The sequence below is a fragment of the Oncorhynchus keta genome, chromosome 19, assembly GCF_023373465.1.
Source record: "Oncorhynchus keta strain PuntledgeMale-10-30-2019 chromosome 19, Oket_V2, whole genome shotgun sequence".
Taxonomy (NCBI): Eukaryota; Metazoa; Chordata; class Actinopteri; order Salmoniformes; family Salmonidae; genus Oncorhynchus; species Oncorhynchus keta.
This window is the reverse complement of record NC_068439.1, coordinates 38,616,312-38,636,311: the sequence shown is the minus strand read 5'-3', so window position 1 is coordinate 38,636,311 and position 20,000 is coordinate 38,616,312. Positions and strand designations below refer to the sequence as shown.

General features: G+C 47.1%; 1 protein-coding gene across 1 annotated transcript in view; it reads right to left on the bottom strand.

Annotated features, from left to right (window-relative positions):
• LOC118397689 (microtubule-actin cross-linking factor 1-like) overlaps positions 1–20,000 on the bottom strand; it is a 280,970-nt gene that overhangs the window by 131,354 nt on the left and 129,616 nt on the right. The window contains 2 exon segments of the mRNA XM_052468938.1: positions 14,784–14,876; positions 17,047–17,124. Coding sequence (XP_052324898.1) covers positions 14,784–14,876; positions 17,047–17,124 — 171 coding nt within the window.

The following is a 20,000-nucleotide window of genomic DNA, read 5'->3' as shown; positions in this document are numbered from 1 at the left end:
GACCCCCAGGTACTGTACTATGTAGCTCAGTTCCGTCCGTCCGTCCCCCTGCAACCCATAACCTGTTTAGAATACTGCAGCTGGTGATTGGACCGGATACGACATACTGCATGTTTGCACTGGTCAATTGAAATCGTCATACATAATTACCACCTTGGCATGGACATGTTTATCATAAATTCTGATTATACATACATACGGTAGCGAATTTACACTACCAAAACAGGGCACACGGTGTCAATTATCCGGTGACATCGGGCTTAAATCAGACACTACCAAACACTAACAGACAGACAGCTACACCATAACACACGCGAGAAGCCAGAGACCTGTATTTCATATACCTTTGACTATTGGATGTTCTTATAGGCACTATAGTACTGCCAGCCTAATCTCAGGAGATGATAGGGTTGAAGTCATAAACAGCACTGTGCTTCAAGCATTGCTAAGAGCTGCTGGCAAACGCAGTAAAGTACTGTTTGAATGAATGCTTACGAGCCTGCTGCTGCCTACCACTGCTCAGTCAGACTGCTCTATCAAATATCAAATCATAGACTTAATTATAATAAACACACAGAAATAAAATTAATATGGTCAAATCAGGAAACTATCATTTTGAAAACAAAATGTTTATTCTTTCAGTGAAATACGGAACTGTTCCGTATTTTATCTAACGGGTGGCATCCATCAGTCTAAATATTGCTGTTACATTGCACAACCTTCAATGTTATGTCATAATTATGTAAAATTCTAGCAAATTAATTAAGGTCTTTGTTAGGAAGAAATGGTCTTCACACAGTTCGCAACGAGCCAGGCGGCCCAAACTGCTGCATATACCCTGACGAGAATGCACCTTTGTTAAATCACCACCCGTTTGGCAAGTAGGCTGTGACTCGATGATAATTGAAGAGGCACCGCATTGATTATACTCAACGCAGGACAAGCTAGTTAAACTAGTAATATCATCAACATCCATGTGTAATATCATCATCATCCATGTGCAGTTAACTAGTGATTATGTTAAGATTGGTTGTTTTTTTTATAAAATAAGTTTAATGCTAGCTAGCACCTTAACTTGGCTCCTTGCTGCACTCGCGTGGTCAAGCCTGCCACGCAGTCTCCTCGTGGATTGCAATGTAATCGGCCATAATCGGCGTCCAAAAATGCAGATTACCGACTGTTATGAAAACGTGAAAAATCGGCTATGATTAAATCGGACATGCCGATTAATCGGTCGACCTCTAGAGGCGATATTTGGATAGTTGATGGGGAGAGGGAACGAGACGGACAAAATACACCAAATACACAAAACGAGAGAAAGAAAGAGAGCGAGTGGGTGGGACATAAGGTATTAGGAATCCCCCTCTGGGGCTCGATGCAGCAGTACAGTGTTGATGAATGCGCATCTGAAAACCCTATTTATTCAGATATCTGACATCGCCAAAAAGGCAGCCGTCACGTACCCCCACCCACACACACACTCGAGAAAGAGACAGACGTATTGATCGCTACCTGGCTAAAACACTCGTAAACGGGAGCCTTTGTGGAGACCGGGCTCTAAGCAACTGTGCGTGTCGGTCTTGCTTTCCCTGTGACTCAGTACCATGTGGTCCTTCTGTGACTCAGTACCACGCGTCAAATGAGACACACAGGCCCAAAGGCAACATTCCATCATAATATACTGACGACGGGGCGCTACAGTTTTCTGCTGTCAATGTAAAGCACTTTGAGCAGGTCTAGATCAACTAACTACAATTATCAACAGAGGTTCTTATTGGTAACAACAGTAAAAGGGTCACCAGCAACTGTGGGGTCAAAGGCCTCTACACTACAGTAGGCATAGAAATAGAATTACTTGACATTGTGTGAGCCGTATGATTTCATAAAACAATCATTGCAAAATAACAAGTCACAGTATGCTGTCAGGAACCCTGCCATTTAAGGGAACACACACACACACACACACACACACACACACACACACACACACACACACACACACACACACACACACGAAAGAGTGGGTGGTGTGAGGAAAACAACGAGTGATGGAGAGAAGGACAGAGAGGGAAAGAAAGAGAGAAAAGGGGAGAGATACCTTAGAAGGTCTGTGCTGTGCTGATTAGGCTCTGGAGATGAACTACGGAAGGATGAGGAGATGCAGAGACACACAGACACAGAGACACACAGAGACCCACACAGAGACCCACACAGAGACCCACACAGAGACCCACACAGAGACAGAGAGAGAAAGACACAAATGTACAAAGGATCTCTCTCAAAGATGTATGTAAAAGGGCAACACACATTCAGAAATATGCTCTCGGCCTGATCCTGGACAAGCCCCCACATATGTAGCCTACATTTCCATGAGTAAAAGAGAGCGAGTGAAAAAAAAGAAGGAAAGAGAGAAAAATGCCCCTGACCTGAGGAAACTGCTTTGTGGTGACCTGGGGTGGAGATAGAGGACTGTCAGTTGCAGAGTCCAGTCCCTCTCTGGAGCTTTCCCAGTCTATCTGGGTGGCGCCCCCTGCCTCTGGGGAGGTTAGTGGCAGGTCGCTGGCATAGCCAGAGGACAGAGGGTCCTGTACCGAGGGTCCCTCGACTTTTGTAGCTTCCTGGGTCTCCATAAGGTTGGTTGTCATATTGAGACCTGAGGTGTCCATTTTGGGTCTCCTTTGGGTCAAGCCAACCCTGCTTAGCTGGGTCGCTCCCCCCGTCTCTGGGGAGGTGCGGGGCAGATCGCTGGCATAGGCAGAGGAAAGAGGGTTCTGTATTAATAGTCCCTCTTGGACCTGTGCTGGTTTATCCAGACTGAGTTCCTTGACTTTTGTAGTTTCCTGGGTCCCCATAAGGAAAGTGGTCCTGGCATCCATTTTGGCTCTCCTGCTGTCTTCCTCAGAAAGATGTACTTTGAGGATGTTCCCAGTCACAGGGGATGCGGCTGGAGGTTCGGCACATACCTCTACTTCTACCTCTTTGTCATGGTAACTGTCCCCTCTCCAAACCGGGGACCCAAAGTCACTGGGGTAGACTGTCCTCACAACACACAGCCGGCCCTCCACCTCACGAATGTGGACCACCCCTTTGTGCTCCTTTGACAAAGGGTTGTTAAAAGCAACCCCCAGCATCCCTGCTGGCCCACCCCCACCTTCATCCTCCACCTCCTCTTTCTCCTTTTCTCCTTTTTTCCCCAGTTCCCTCTCCTTCTTGGGTCTTCGTATACAAGGCCTCTCCAGGACCCCTTGTTCTCGCTCCCTGACTTTGCAGACTCGACCCCCACCAGGGGTGGTGTGCACCTGGGACGGGAAAGTTGGGTCAGGGTTATCTGGGGTGGGGTCCTCACTGGGTTGCCCTTGGCTGCTTGGGGCCTCTATGGTACTGCTCATCCCCCCTTCCTCACTCCCAGCTCCGGGGTAGGACAGCCTTCTCCACACTGGGCTTGGCTCAGGGGACAGTTCCAGCACTCTGCTACCCCCCAACCCCCCCATGCTGTCACTCGTGGAGTCCGTACAGAGAGCACTGGGAAGGGGCTGCCTGGATTGAGTTTGGACATGAGGCACAGTTAAATTGGTGATTTTGGCTCCGACGTCACTCATAGTGTTGAACGAGGCCGTGGTTGCCTCTGTGACAGTGCCTTTGTCCTCTTCCTCTTCATCCTCTTCCTCCGGTATGTTGCTTATCCTTACGCTTTCCACCTCCGAGCCGACCGACGACCCTCCTTTCTGGCGCTTCTTTCCTTTGCGTTTCCGCCGGAAGCGGAGGCGCCGTTTGGGGTTGGGGGACAGTGGGGGGAAGCCATGTCCTCCCTCCCGAGGAGGCCTCACACAGCCCATAGAGCTTCCCATCGCAGAGTGAACGACTGAGGGAAGGACAGAGGAGGCAAAACTAGAAAGCAAAAAAAGAAACACTCAGGTAGACAGGCACACCAGAGTGTGACGGATGAAAGCAGTATCAATGTGACACCTGCTCGCGGTGTGACGTTAGTGACAGCAGGTTTAGCTATGGTTGCTTGCCAGGAGTACAGAAAGTGACAATGACGAGACGGGATGTGGGCTCTCGTCACCTTCTCATAGGGTCTGGTTGAGTCCACCGGGCCGAGGTGCTTGCTGCAGGCTTGCGTGTCACAGCTCACGTCTGTCCGTAGGTGCTCCTCTCCCCCGCCTTCCCTCCCCCTCTCCTCCTCTCTTTGCAGCTGTTGCCTCACCTCACCTAGGCAACACCGCTGTCAGCCCTGTCTCTACGGGCAGGTCACGGACGTCCCAGCACTAACGTCAAGGACACTGAGGCAGAAACATGTCAGTAGGCTCAGCACAGCGTACGAGAAAATAGATTTGGCTTCAGGCCTTAGTCGTTCATTCCTTCAAAGTTTGGCAGGTGAGAACGAAAGTCAACGTGGCTCATACATACTACATGTTGAACGAGGCTTGGAGAGTCTGATGTGTGAGACTGTGAGACGGTGAGTCAGAGCACTGCAGCGTCCTCTTCAGCGCATCAGTCGTTTCGCACAGACAACGTCGGCGTGTGCGGGAGAGAAGTCCATGGGGTCTATGGTGTTGCCTGCGATGAAATCCGTGCTCGTCTCATATCTGCAATTCCTCAGAGTGTGAGACGCGAGGGAGCCGCAGTGCAGACACACATCGTCAGACACACACACTCACACATGCAATGTGTCTGACTCGGTGCACATCATCGCAGTCGCTCGGCAGCGGAATAAAACAATTCAATATATCACATGCTCTGCTTCCGCCATCCTGCACACACGCAGTTTGTTGGTCATTTGTTTCCCCTGTCGTTCCGGGGGTACTGTAATCCACGTACTTTATCCAGGCTCGCCTCCAGGTATCCACAATCATATATTATTAATACCTCTCCGCTCCTGCGATAATGTTATGGCTGTCAGCGCCGTAACAGCCAACAACAGTCATCGTAGTAGAAGTGGAGATCGCATTAGCTCTGCAGTAGCCGGTGGAGTCCCGTTCTGCCGAGACAGCGTGCTAATATCCACCACCCAGATTGGTGGTGGGTAATAGTGGACTGTCAGCCAATACTCTGACCGCCTGTTAACTCAAATCAGAGCCTCGACGGCGGCGACTCGGACTCCTCGCCATTCTCCACGATCCCCCCCCTGTTCATGGAGTCGCTGCGTCACGTGGCGTTTTGATTTCCTTCGGTTCCCCCGGTTGTTCACCACAGAGAGGTCTCAGTACGAAGGAAACCTACGGGGGCGTTGAACGAGCGTTAAAAGCAACGTTACGGTGCTGACTTGAAAGTCTCCAAGTGATACAGGTAACCATGGGACCAGGAAGAGAGGTGAAGAGATCCTGAAAGGTAGGCGTCTCCGATCCGTCAATGATTACCAATCACACATTGCATTAGGAGTGGTAAGATACCTGCAGCGTGGTCTCGTAGAAAATCCAGACAACTCGGGAAGCTGGTAGTGGTTCCTGTAGCTGTGTCTCTGGGTGCTTTATCAGGTTCAAATCCAGAGCACGTCGAGGTAGGGAGTAGAGACCCCACCTTTAGCTTTCCAGACGTCACGTGGCTCCCCCATTGATATACCGGCCTTGATCTTACCCCCCCCCCTCCCCTCCAACAGAGGATTGCTGGGAGATCGTGCTATCCAGTCACCAACCCTCAGTCCATCTCCAACCTTAGAACTGTCCGTCATCCAGGCAGGCTTTTTCAGTCATCCCTGCTGACAGTCTTCAACACTGCTCCAGTACTCCAGTATATAAGCATCCACAATCCTCCAGGTCTCTATGTGTTCCCAGAGTCCACAGGCGGGCATGCAAAGAGGGTCTGGTTGCAGACAGACAGGCGGTTGGTTAAAAAGGCACTCCCTCTCGTCTCCTCTGGTCTGGTTAATGGAATTAGCAGTGGTGGCTGGGCTGGGCTACAGGAGGCTGGGTCTAAACTGAGTTCGACTTGGTTAGGGAAGGTCCAGTATCCCCAGCTTTAGCCGTCCTCCTGACGCTGCCTGCAAACGAGCAGCTGACTGGGTAAGGCAAAAAGGCAGAGGATACGTCCGGTAGGCTGCAGCTCCTTGGTTGGTTATAGAGAGAGATGGGGGAGAGCGGGATCCGAATGAAGGGAGAACAAGGTCCCCGTCAGACAGGCATGGTCAGATTGATCCAATAAACACAGTGTTCCCGGGAGAGTCGCAAAATGTGTGTGTGTGCAGCTGAAGAGAGAGCAAGAGTGTGTGTGTGTGTGTGTGCCTGCAGGGCTGGGCGATCCTCCAATCAGCTGTGTGTGTAAGAATCCTGCGTGTGTATGTGTGAGCCGAGGTCTGTAGATCCAGGGGAAACCGGGAGACACAGTAACAGTCGGCAGCCTGTATTCCTCTCTCTGTCGCTGGCTTCTCGTGCACTCCCTCGCTCGCAGGCAAAGAGAAAAGCACTCTATCTTCACAACCTCTGCAGCTCGAGCTCTCTTTCTCCCTCCCTATTTTCTCCTCCTCCTATCCGCTTCCTCATTCCGCCCTCCTCTCGCTCTCTCTCTAGCATACTCTCTACTGCTCTCTTGGTGTGAGACACACACACACACACACACACACGCTATTTTTTGGGGGGTCCGATACAGATAGATTTTTTTATATCCTCCATTATAAACTGGCTGGTTCGAAGCCCTAAATGCTGATTGGCTGACAGCCGTGGTATATCTGGGGGGGGGTTGTGATATATGACCAATATACCACGGCTAAGGGCTGTATCTAGGCACTCTGCGATGTGTCGTGCATAAGAACAGCACTTAGCCGTGGTATATTGCCCATATACCACACCCCCCCGGGCCTTAGCGCTTAAATAGACTGTTACAGCAGTGAAAATGAAAAGGTTCCACTGTTCCACACTGAGTTCTCATAAATTGTCATCCAAAATAGCAATTGTCCAAGAAATATGTTTCAGATGTTCATTTCTTACATTGTGACAATGACATCATGAGAATGATTAGATAAGCATGATATTTCCTTATTTCATACTATGTATTTATTGAATATCGGTTACTATATATCCGACACCGATGTATTGGTAAAAAGCCCAATGTCAGCTGTTAAGATCGGTGAACCGATATATCGGTCGGGCTCTACAAAGACACGAGTCAAATGCTTCCCAGGCTGGCCAGCTGCGGCAGAAAAAATTAATTGGTGTTGATTCTCTGCAATACCAGAGATCATTAAAGCAAGTTGAAAAAGAGTAAAGAAAGATGCAGGAGAGGAGGGTGTTGAGGAGTTTGGGGAAATGAGGGAGAGAATGAAAGAGAGCCTTTGCACCAGTTATAGCTTTTTCACACACACACACACTAAACACTCAAATCTCACTGTGCGTGTGGGTGGTAGACAACTGTACGAGCACACAAACACAGTCCACATCAAGAAACACACACACACACACACACACACAGACCTGAGGCAGTGTACGGCAGCGTAGAGATCTACCCACAGACCCAAAATAAATCCCATTGCAAACATAAACACATAGTATTCTCCAGGGATGGTAGATCAGCTACTTGTAGAGGAGTCCAATCCACAGCTCTCCCATTACCTCCACAGTGGAAAACAGACAATAAGACCTGCAATCAGGTCTCTGAGGCCTTCCCCATGGATATATGTGTACATCAAACGACCAATTAGCTACCTGAAAGCTGTCACATTTACCATGCAATTCTTTCTACCACAACATAATTAGCATTTAGAGAATGTAGGTTGTGTTGAAAAGCTGATTTCAAGTTGGTTTTGATGTTTCACCCTCTAAATGGAGGTTAGGCGGTTTGTAGTAATGACCTCGACTAACCTGTACCCCTGCACATTGACTCGGTACCGTACCCCCTGTGTATAGCCTCGTTATTGTTATGTAATTTTGTTCTGTTACTTTTTGTTGATTTTATATATTTTTTAAAAACTTTAGTTTATTTACTAAATATTTTCTTGACTCTATTTCTTCAATTGTATTGTTGGTTAAGGGCTTGTATAAGTAAGCATTTCATGGGAAGGTCTACACCGGTTGTATTCGGCGCATGTGACTAATACAATTTGATTTGCACAAATTAAACGAGCCAGGCCAGAGTGGATTAGCCAATCGCATGCAGCCACAGCTCAGGGAGAGGCGGGGTTTGTGAGAGGGATGGGGTGTTGTTGGCTGAGAGCATTGTTAGTGCGCAGGGTCATCTATGAAGCTAGGACAACTGGTGACCCCTAGTGGTGAAAGTGAGGAGCTGCAGCCAACCTTGAACCACTGTTGCATCAGGGTAAATTATGTGTACTGAATTTACATAGCGCTATACACTTTTCAATAATATAGGTAGGTCACAAACATGTGCAATGATCCATATAGTATACTACGAGGCTTGTCCCCAGAATATATTGTTGTAAAACACAACACCTTTTGGGGAAGGTGTCCTTTTGAATTAATTTATTTTATTTAACTAGGCAATTCAGTTAAGAACAAATTCTTATTTTCAATGACAGAGACAACTATTATCTGTTCGGGGAGTGAACATCATAACCAAACATTGACTTCAACTGATAGATTAAGTACCAAGTAGAGGACAACTGCCAGACATTGCTGCCTTGAGGGCTGGAGCAGGGCTGAGTCTCTAAAATTGAATTGAAGTGGCTGGTGTTGAGAAGCACCGCTGAGACAGCAACTTGTCTCGCCTGCAGTCGGAGAGAATGCTTTGCTAACGTGACACATCTTTGAAATAATGAAGGACTGGTCTTAACTAGACATGACAGAGTGTGGAGTCATAGGCCTGTGGTTCTACCCCTGACAACAGAGCTTCGTCCAATGACGAATTCTCCTTTTGGCGCCTGACAGAGTCCTCCAATCAGCAGCGAACTTTAGGGGGACAGTTTCCTGGAATAACTTCCCTCTCTACTTTCTGGCCATGCAGTGTTTCCTGACCCCACATTTTACCTACTAAAACCAAACCCGAAATCCTTGCCTGTAATCATTACAATAAATGAATGTGATTTTTAACATGCCATCTGGTGACTCCCAGAGACATTGTTGCTCCTTGCAAATCCCAGGTCATAATGTGCTGTTCAGACTTTTTACCCATGTCCACATATGTAACCCCCCCCCCTGTCTACATTAAGTTGATGTACTCTCGTCTCACTATGACACTGTGCAGTCTGTCTCGGTGTCCTCGGTCTTAACAGGGACCTGGGCTGGCTGCACTGACCCTTCTAGCAACAACTCTTTGGGACTCGTACACTCCATTGGATTTCTTCACATTCTATTGTGTCACAAAGTGGGATTGAAATGGAATCAATTGCAATTTGTCAACACAAAACACTAACATGATTTAAAAGACGAACACAAATTCAATAACTCAAATATAGTATTCATCTCCCTGAGTCGACACATGTTAGAAAACCCTTTGTCGTCGGTTACAGCTGTGAGTCTTCCTGGGTAATTCTCAGAGCTTTTCTCACCTGGATTGTACAATACTTGCCTATTATTCTTTTCAAAATTATTTAAGTTCTATGAAGAAGTTGAGGATCATGGCTAGAAAACTATTTATATCACTTGCCATAGATACAGTTTGACTTCAATCTGCTTAAAAATGTAACTCGGCCACTCAGGAACATTCAGTGTCTCCTTGGTAAGCAACTCCAGTGTAGATTTGGCCTTGTTTTAGGTTACTAAAAGGTAGAGGTTACTGTCCTGCTGAAAAGGTGAATTTCTCTCCCAGTCTCTGGTGTAATGCAGACTGAACCAGGATTTCATCTAGGATTTTTTTCTGTGCTTCGCTCGATTAAGTTTAAGTTCATCCTGAAAAGCTCCCCAGTATTTGCTGATGTCAAGCATACCCATAACATGATGCAGCCAGCACCACCACACTTGATAATAAAGAGGCAGTTAACTCAGTGATGTGTTGGATTTGCCCCGAATAGAATGCTTTGCATTTTAGGTCAGAAAGTATATGTATACCTTCACTGTTATTTTTAATTCTCAGTATTACTTTAGTGCCTTGTTGCATACAATATGTATGTTTTGGAATATTTTTCTGGATGTATATTTGTATTCTTCTCACTCTGTCATTTAGGTCATTATTGTGGAGCCACTACAATGTTGTTGATTCATCCTCAGTTCAATCCCATCACAGCCATTGAACTCTGTAGCTGTTTTTAAAAAATCCCCAATGGCCTCATGGTGACACCCCTGTGACATCCTTCCTGCCCTGCAGCTCTGCTCAGGAGGACGACTGCATCTTTGATGGTTTAATACATCATCCACAGCATAATTATTAACTTGACCATGCTTAAAAAAAAAAAAAAAGAGATATTCAATGTCTGATTTGTTATGGTTGCTACCCATCTACCAATCACGACCCTTCTTTATGAGGCTTTCCAAAAGCTCCCTGGTGTTTATAGTTGAATCTGTGCTTGGAATCCAATTTCATCCATGCTGAATCACAACTGGCCCGTGATTGGGAGTCCCATAGGGTGGTGCACAATTGGCCCAGCGTCGTCCGGATTTGGCCAGTGTAGGCTGTCATTGTAAATAACAATTTGTTCTTAACTGACTTTTTCAAATTCAACCCTTGATTGAGGGACATTACAGACGTACAGTAGGTATGGGGGACAGAGGTTTAGTCGTTCAAAGATCATGTCAACCCCTGTTATTTCACACAGAGTGAGTCCATGTTACTTATGTGATTTAAGCCAATTTTACTCCTGAACTAATTCAGGCTTGCCTAAACAAAGGGGCTGAGTACTTAATGAACATTTTTCATTCAACACACACATGCGCACATGCGCACATGCGCACGCACACGCACACGCACGCACACAGTTGAAGTCAGAAGTTTACATACACTTAGGTTGGAGTCATTAAAACTCATTTTTCCACCACTCCACTAATTTCTTCTTAAGAAACTATAGTTTTGGCAAGTCGGTTAGGACATCTACTTCGTGCATGACACATGTAATTTTTCGAACAATTGTTTACAGACAGATTAATTCACTTATGATTCACTACATAACAATTCCAGTGGGTCTGAAGTTTACATACACTAAGTTGACTGTGCCTTTAAACAGCTTGGACAATTACAGAAAATGTCATGGCTTTAGAAGCTCCTGATAGACTAACTGACATAATTTGAGTCAATTGGAGGTGTATTTGTATTTCAAGGCCTACCTTCAAACTCAGTGCCGCTTTGCTTGACATCGTGGGGAAATCAAAAGGTAATCAGCCAAGATCTCAGAAACAAAATTGTAGACAAGTCTGGTTCATCCTTGGGAGCAATTTCCAAACGCCTGAAGGTACCATGTTCATCTGTACAAACAATAGTACGCAAGTATAAACACCATGGGACCACGCAGCTGTCATACCGCTCAGGAAGGAGACGCGTTCTGTCTCCTAGAGATGAACGTACTTTGGTGCAAAAAGTGAAAATCAATCCCAGAACAACAGCAAAGGACCTTGTGAAGATTCTGGAGGAAACGGGTAGAAAAGTATCTATATCCACAGTAAAACGAGTCCTATGTCGACATAACCTGAAAAGCCGCTCAGCAAAGAAGTAGCCACTGCTCCAAAACCACCATAAAAAAAACAGACTACGGTTTGCATCTGCACATGGGGACAAAGATCGTACTTTTGGAGAAATGTCCTCTGGTCCGATGAAACAAAAATAGACCTGTTTGGTCTTAATGTCCATCGTTATGTTTGGAGGAAAAAGGGGGAGGCTTGCAAGTCGAAGAACACAATCCCAACCGTGAAGCACGGGGGTGGCAGCATCATGTTGTGGGGGTGCTTTACTGCTGGAGGGACTGGTGCACTTCACAAAATGAGGAAAGAAAATGATGTGGATATATTGAAGCAACATCTCAAGACATCAGTCAGGAAGTTAAAGCTTGGTTGCAAATGGGTCATCCAATTCTGACCCACTGGGAAATGTGATGAAAGAAATAACACCTGAAATAAATCACTAGTATCATTCTGACGTTTCACATTCTTAAAATAAAGTGGTGATCCTAACTGACCTAAGACAGGGAATTCCTTACGAGGATTAAATGTCAGGAATTGTGAAAAACTGAGTATAAATGTATTTGGCTGAGGTGGATGTAAACTACAACTTTATATGTACATATACGCACATATATATACAGTTGAAGTTGGAGGTTTACATACACCTTAGCCAAATACATCGATCCAGAGCATCCCAAAAATGCTCAATGAGTGACACATCCTGGTGAGTATACAGGCCATGGGAGAACTGGGACATTTTCAGCTTCTAATAATTGTGTACAGATCCTTGCGACACGGGCCGTGAGTTATTATGCTGATGCATGAGGTGATGGCGGCGGATGAATGGCACGACAATGGGCCTCAGGATCTCGTCACGGTATCGCAGTGCATTCAAATTGCCATCTATAAAATATTAATTGTGTTTGCTGTCCGTAGCTTAAGCCTGCCCATACCATAACCCACTGCCACCCTGGGGCACTCTGTTCACAACGCTGTCGTCAGCAAACCGTTCGCCTACACTCAGCCATATACGCTGTCAGCAATCTGCCCGGTACAGTTGAAACCGGGATTCCTCCGTGAAGAGCACACTTCTCCAGCGTGCCAGTGGCCATCGAAGTTGGGCATTTGCCCACTGAAGTCGGTTACGACGCCGAACTGCAGTCAGGTCAAGAATCTGGTGAGGATGACGAGCTCAGCTTCCCTGAGACAGTGAGTTTTTGTTCACACACACACAGTTTCATCAGCTATAAAAAGGTGGCTGGTCTCGGACGAACCCTAGGGTGGTTACACATGGTCTACGGTTGTGAGGCCGGTTGAACGTGCGGCAAAATTCTCTAAAACGACGGTGGCGGTTTATGGTAGAGAAATTAACATTCAATCGTCTAGCAACAGCTCTGGTGGACATTCCTGCAGTCAGCATGCCAATTGCACGCTCCCTCAAAACGTGAGACATCTGTGGCATTTGTGTTGCGTGACAAAACTGTACATTTTAGAGTGGCCTTTTATTGTCCCCAGCACAAGTTGCACCTGTGTAATGATCATGCTGTTTAATCAGCTTCTTGATATGCCACACCTGTCAGGTGGATGGATTATCGTGGCAGATGAGAAATGCTCACTAACAGAGATGTAAACAAATTTGTGCACAAAATTTGAGAAAAATAATAATTTGTGTGTATGGAACATTTCTGGGATCTTATATTTCGGCTCATGAAACATGGGACCAACACTTTACATGTAGCGTTTATATTTTTGTTCAGTGTACATAGCCAAGATATCGTTACTCATCGCGTATTTATTCCTCATGTTACTATTTTTCAATTATTTCTCTAATCTTCCCTCTGCGTTGTTGGGAAGGGCTGTGACTTCACTGTGACTTCACTGTGACTTCACTGTTAGTCAACACCTGTAGTTTATGAAGCATGTGGCAAATAACATTTGGTTTGATGCAATTTACCCGCAACTGTAAAACGACTGCTCTATTCTTCCATCTTCTCTCTTTCATTTCCTCCTCTTCTGTCTCCTTCAGTGCAACAGTAGTTTTCAGCCCCCATTCTGTCCATCAGCACAGAGTCCCCCCCCATCTACCTCTATCCCTCGTTCTGCATCACTTCACTACCCTCCCTCTCCCCCCTGCCCTTTCTCCCCCTGGGCTCACACCATTCTGCTGAATCATGCTGAATGAAGTGGCTGCGTAGTCATGCGGCGTGTCTCCGTGGCAACCTTCTTGCCGGCGTCACCCTGTGAGGTAATATCATCATCGCTCTGTTTTGCCCACAGCACATCCTATTGGCCGGGCATGGGAAGTGCAGCTGATTGTACACCTAATAATAAAAGGTTGCTTCCTGAGCTGTCAAAATACTGGCATTGACAAAATGGTGCTCTCATTTCTGTCTTTTTCTACCTTCGATAGAGAAGTTTGACTTCTAAAAAGCAGAACATTTATAGTTGAAGATGTATTATTTGTAGATACAGGAAGAGTAGCTTTGGGTTTGCTTGACTGATTAGAGTCCAAACATTCACGCCTGGGTTCCTGAGGCCAGCTGTGTGTGTGTGTGTGTGTCCCTCTATGGTGCTAGTGCTTTGGGACCTGACCTACTGCAATGCCCTGCCTGGTGGTTGTTCTCCACCACAACACAAGGACATGCCAAGGTAAACTATGTGACACACACAGCCATCTTTTAAACACTGCTACGAGTGTCTTGGCAAGATGGACTAAAGACTTCTAAATCTAGTCTGCTCCTGGCACAGAACTCTCTAGCTGCGCCCAAACACACCCAATACTACAGTAGAGGACGTGGCTGAGAGATCGGTATCCACCATTAGCTCTTAGGATTGTCACCAACTCGGTCTCGAAGTGATTGGAACCAGACTGCAGGCCACAACGGACCGAGGCCGGGAGAACTAGCCTAAATAATAAATGACTGTCTTCAGCCCATATGGACAGAGAGGTCGCCGAAAACAGCGGCATCACTAACAAATGTCACGAGGTGGGAATTATGATGATTTGTAGAACTGTAAACTCTATTTGCTGTTATTAAAAAGTGATTTGGTTGCAGGGCAGACTGGCAAACCAACCAGAGATTAGCCACAACATAGAAATCTGACGTTTTGATTGATTCATTTTCATTTAACCTTTATTAAACCAGGTAAAGACCCTCGCGGTTAAACACCTCTTGTGAGGTGGACCTGGCCAGAGGTCAACAGGAAGTAGCCAGCGTGCCAAGTACACAACCTAAATACACAACCCAAAACAATGGAGCAGGGTGGCAAACCGCAACATAGAACTAGAACACATAGAGCAGCACAGACCTGGAAGTGCAGGATGATGGTCCAGATGAGGCCCAGTGTCAGCTTGGGGTTGCCGTCTGTGATGTCATCGTTCCGGATGTTCACCAGTTTGACCTGGAACGTGTAGAACGGGAGGATTTAAACGCCAGGCCTAGTGGTGAACTAAAGCATTGACCTGGAAGGTGTAGAACGGGAGGATCTAAAAGCCAGGCCTAGTGGTGAACTAAAGCATTGACCTGGAACGTGTAGAACGGGAGGATCTAAACGCCAGGCCTAGTGGTGAACTAAAGCATTGACCTGGAACGTGTAGAACGGGAGGATCTAAACGCCAGGCCTAGTGGTGAACTAAAGCATTGACCTGGAACGTGTAGAACGGGAGGATCTAAACGCCAGGCCTAGTGGTGAACTAAAGCATTGACCTGGAACGTGTAGAACGGGAGGATCTAAACGCCAGGCCTAGTGGTGAACTAAAGCATTGACCTGGAAGGTGTAGAATGGGAGGATCTAAACACCTGGCCTAGTGGTGAACTAAAGCATTGACCTGGAAGGTGTAGAACGGGAGGATCTAAACGCCAGGCCTAGTGGTGAACTAAAGCATTGACCTGGAAGGTGTAGAACGGGAGGATCTAAAAGCCAGGCCTAGTGGTGAACTAAAGCATTGACCTGGAACGTGTAGAACGGGAGGATCTAAACGCCAGGCCTAGTGGTGAACTAAAGCATTGACCTGGAAGGTGTAGAACGGGAGGATCTAAAAGCCAGGCCTAGTGGTGAACTAAAGCATTGACCTGGAACGTGTAGAACGGGAGGATCTAAACGCCAGGCCTAGTGGTGAACTAAAGCATTGACCTGGAACGTGTAGAACGGGAGGATCTAAACGCCAGGCCTAGTGGTGAACTAAAGCATTGACCTGGAACGTGTAGAACGGGAGGATCTAAACGCCAGGCCTAGTGGTGAACTAAAGCATTGACCTGGAAGGTGTAGAACGGGAGGATCTAAACGCCAGGCCTAGTGGTGAACTAAAGCCTTGACCTGGAACGTGTAGAACGGGAGGATCTAAACGCCAGGCCTAGTGGTGAACTAAAGCATTGACCTGGAACGTGTAGAACGGGAGGATCTAAACGCCAGGCCTAGTGGTGAACTAAAGCATTGACCTGGAACGTGTAGAACGGGAGGATCTAAACGCCAGGCCTAGTGGTGAACTAAAGCATTGACCTGGAACGTGTAGAACGGGAGGATCTAAACGCCAGGCCTAGTGGTGACCTAAAGCATTGACCTGGAACGTGTCAGAACGGGAGGATCTAAACGCCAGGCCTAGTGGTGACCTAAGCATTGACCTGGAACGTGTAGAACGGAAGGATCTAAACGCCAGGCCTAGTGGTGACCTAAAGCATTGACCTGGAACGTGTAGAACGGAAGGATCTAAACACCAGGCCTAGTGGTGAACTAAAGCATTGACCTGGAACGTGTAGAACGGGAGGATCTAAACGCCAGGCCTAGTGGTGAACTAAAGCATTGACCTGGAACGTGTAGAATGGGAGGATCTAAACGCCAGGCCTAGTGGTGAACTAAAGCATTGACCTGGAACGTGTAGAACGGGAGGATCTAAACGCCAGGCCTAGTGGTGAACTAAAGCATTGACCTGGAACAGAGCTGGGTAACCATGTGCTCCATGTTATTAACCAGTCATCACATGACTTCTTGCTCACCATTGCAAGATTTAATACTAAAAAGGCTATATTTTTGGTGTGAATAGCCTCCTGATTCCATCCTGCTTTCACACACCGGTGCACATAAAAGCAATGAAACCAGGAGAGGAAGTCGCTGAAGGCCACGGAGGTGCAGTCCGTGTCAAGTAGGAGCAGGTGTCTCTAAGACAGAGGTGCAGTCCGTGTCAAGTAGGAGCAGGTGTCTCTAAGACAGAGGTGCAGTCCGTGTCAAGTTGGAGCAGGTGTCTAAGACAGAGGTTCAGTATTGGGCAGTGATGCGCGAGGTGTGACTGTGGTCATCTGGGAGGCCCAGTCATGCAGAGCTGACACATTGGGACAGGGGACCAAGAGAAAGGTCATCTCAATGATTTTATTTATGGATGTGCTTTGTATGTTTGTTTTTTTTAAATGGCAAAATAGACCAAACTAAATAAACAAACAAAAATCTATTTCCAACAGCAGACGTCGGAGTGTGGCTTTAGTTCGGCTCAATGTGTATTGCTGAGCGCATGAGTACCTGCTGAAATATTGTGTGGGTTTGAAAGCGGCAGGTGTGTGTGTGTGTGTGTCAGTTGTACCTGTCTCTGTTTGAGGAAGTCCAGGGCGATCTGGACATTCTGGAGCCGGTGGAATCGCATGCGACCCTTTTCTCTGGGCTGAAGGGGGAGGGAAACACGACAGAGAGAGAGATGAGTGTATGGGGGGGAAGCACGACAGAGAGGGAGAGATGAGTGTGTATGGGGGTGGGTGGGGGGGGAAAACACGACAGAGAGGGAGAGATGAGTGTATGGGGGTGGGGGAGATGAGTGTACGAAAACACGACAGAGAGAGATGAGTGTATGGGGGAAAACACGACAGAGAGAGAGATGAGTGTATGGGGGGAAATGGGGGAAAACAGAGAGAGAGATGAGTGTATGGGGGAAAACACGACAGAGAGAGAGATGAGTGTATGGGGGAAAACACAACAGAGAGAGAGAGATGAGTGTATGGGGGGAAAACACGACAGAGAGAGAGAGATGAGTGTATGGGGGGAAAACACGACAGAGAGAGATGAGTGTATGGGGGGAAAACACGACAGAGAGAGAGATGGGTGTATGGGGGGGAAAACACGACACAGAGAGAGATGAGTGTATGGGGGGAAAACACGACAGAGAGAGATGAGTGTATGGGGGGGAAAACACGGCACAGAGAGAGATGAGTGTATGGGGGGAAAACACGACACAGAGAGAGATGAGTGTATGGGGGGAAAACACGACACAGAGAGAGATGAGTGTATGGGGGGGAAAACACGACAGAGAGAGAGATGAGTGTATGGGGGAAAACACGACAGAGAGAGAGATGAGTGTATGGGGGGAAAACACGACAGAGAGAGAGATGAGTGTATGGGGGAAAACACGACAGAGAGAGAGATGAGTGTATGGGGGGAAAACACGACAGAGAGAGAGAGAGTGTATGGGGGGAAAACACGACAGAGAGAGAGATGAGTGTATGGGGGAAAACACACGACAGAGAGAGAGATGAGTGTATGGGGGGAAAACACGACAGAGAGAGAGATGAGTGTATGGGGGGAAAACACGACAGAGAGAGAGATGAGTGTATGGGGGGAAAACACGACACAGAGAGAGACGAGTGTATGGGGGGGAAAACACGACAGAGAGAGAGATGAGTGTATGGGGGAAAACACGACAGAGAGAGAGAGATGAGTGTATGGGGGAAAACACGACATGGAGAGAGAGATGAGTGTATGGGGGGAAAACACGACAGAGAGAGAGATGAGTGTATGGGGGAAAACACGACAGAGAGAGAGAGAGATGAGTGTATGGGGGAAAACACAGAGAGAGAGATGAGTGTATGGGGGAAAACACGACAGAGAGAGATGAGTGTATGGGGGAAAACACGACAGAGAGAGAGAGATGAGTGTATGGGGGGAAAACACGACAGAGAGAGATGAGTGTATGGGGGAAAACACGACAGAGAGAGAGATGAGTGTATGGGGGAAAACACGACAGAGAGAGAGATGAGTGTAAGGGGGAAAACACGACAGAGAGAGAGAGATGAGTGTATGGGGGGGAAACACAGACAGAGAGAGAGATGAGTGTATGGGGGAAAACACGACAGAGAGAGAGAGAGTGATGGGGGAAAACACGACAGAGAGAGAGAGATGAGTGTATGGGGGAAAACACGACAGAGAGAGAGATGAGTGTATGGGGGAAAACACGACAGAGAGAGAGATGAGTGTATGGGGGAAAACACGACAGAGAGATGAGATGAAAACACGAGTGTGTATGGGGGAAAACACGACAGAGAGAGAGATGAGTGTATGGGGGAAAACACGACAGAGAGAGAGATGAGTATGGGGGGAAACACGACAGAGAGAGAGATGAGTGTATGGGGGAAAACACGACAGAGAGAGAGATGAGTGTATGGGGGAAAACACGACAGAGAGAGATGAGTGTATGGGGGAAAACACACAGAGAGAGAGATGAGTGTATGGGGGGGAAAACACGACAGAGAGAGAGAGATGAGTGTATAGGGGGGAAAACACGACAGAGAGAGAGAGATGAGTGTATGGGGGGGGGAAAACACAACACAGAGAGAGAGATGAGTGTATGGGGGGGAAAACACGACAGAGAGAGAGAGATGAGTGTATGGGGGGAAAACGGGAGATCTTCTCACAATGCTGACCAGTGAGAGACATATATAAGCCGTGACAAGTGTTGTTCCCAATTCAAAGTGCAGTGAGGGGGGGAAACTATGCCTGGGCCACTGTAAGTGAGGGGGGAAACTATGCCTGGGCCACTGTAATGGCACGGCATTCTCCTAGAGGGCGCTGTCTTCAACTGTTGTCAAAGACATGCCAATAAGCATCCTCACAGCAGAGCAGGAAACGACCCAGGAAAAACATTCTCCAAACCAGTAAAGGTACATTTGCAAACCATGCTGGTTTAAACAGTCTAATACTTTTCTCAAACACACACACACACATTTTCCCCTGCCGCTCTCTCAAAACACACAGTCCTTGGCTGGCTGACTCACACACATTCACTCAGTCAATCACTGACAGTCTGACAGAACACACACACACAGAGAAAAGAAAACACACACAGCAAAGCTGCTAGAATTGCAAGATGCAGGAGTGTGTGTCACAGTGTGCTGTGCTGGGTATAGTCAACGCTGCAGTACCAGTATAGAAGCAGGGTTATGATGAGCACTCAGGCCAAGCAGAGAACTCCATTCAGAGGACGAGAGGTCAGGGGAAGGTCAGGGGGAGAAGAGGCCACAGTTACACAGCCCCAGCCAAGATGCTTACAAAATAAAACTATTTAAAAAAAGCCTATTTAACCCTTGAAGGAATGTCTAAGGTTTTGTCTGGTTACCCTGTTGTACTGCTTGTAGTGTGAAAATGTGTGAAAATGCTTGTGTGAGACATGAGACACGTAAGCGTGTAAATGTGTGTCTTAGGATAGAACTTAAATGCACTTCACGCGCATGCAGTCTTAAAGCACTGTCTATGGGGTGAGGTCAAACGTAC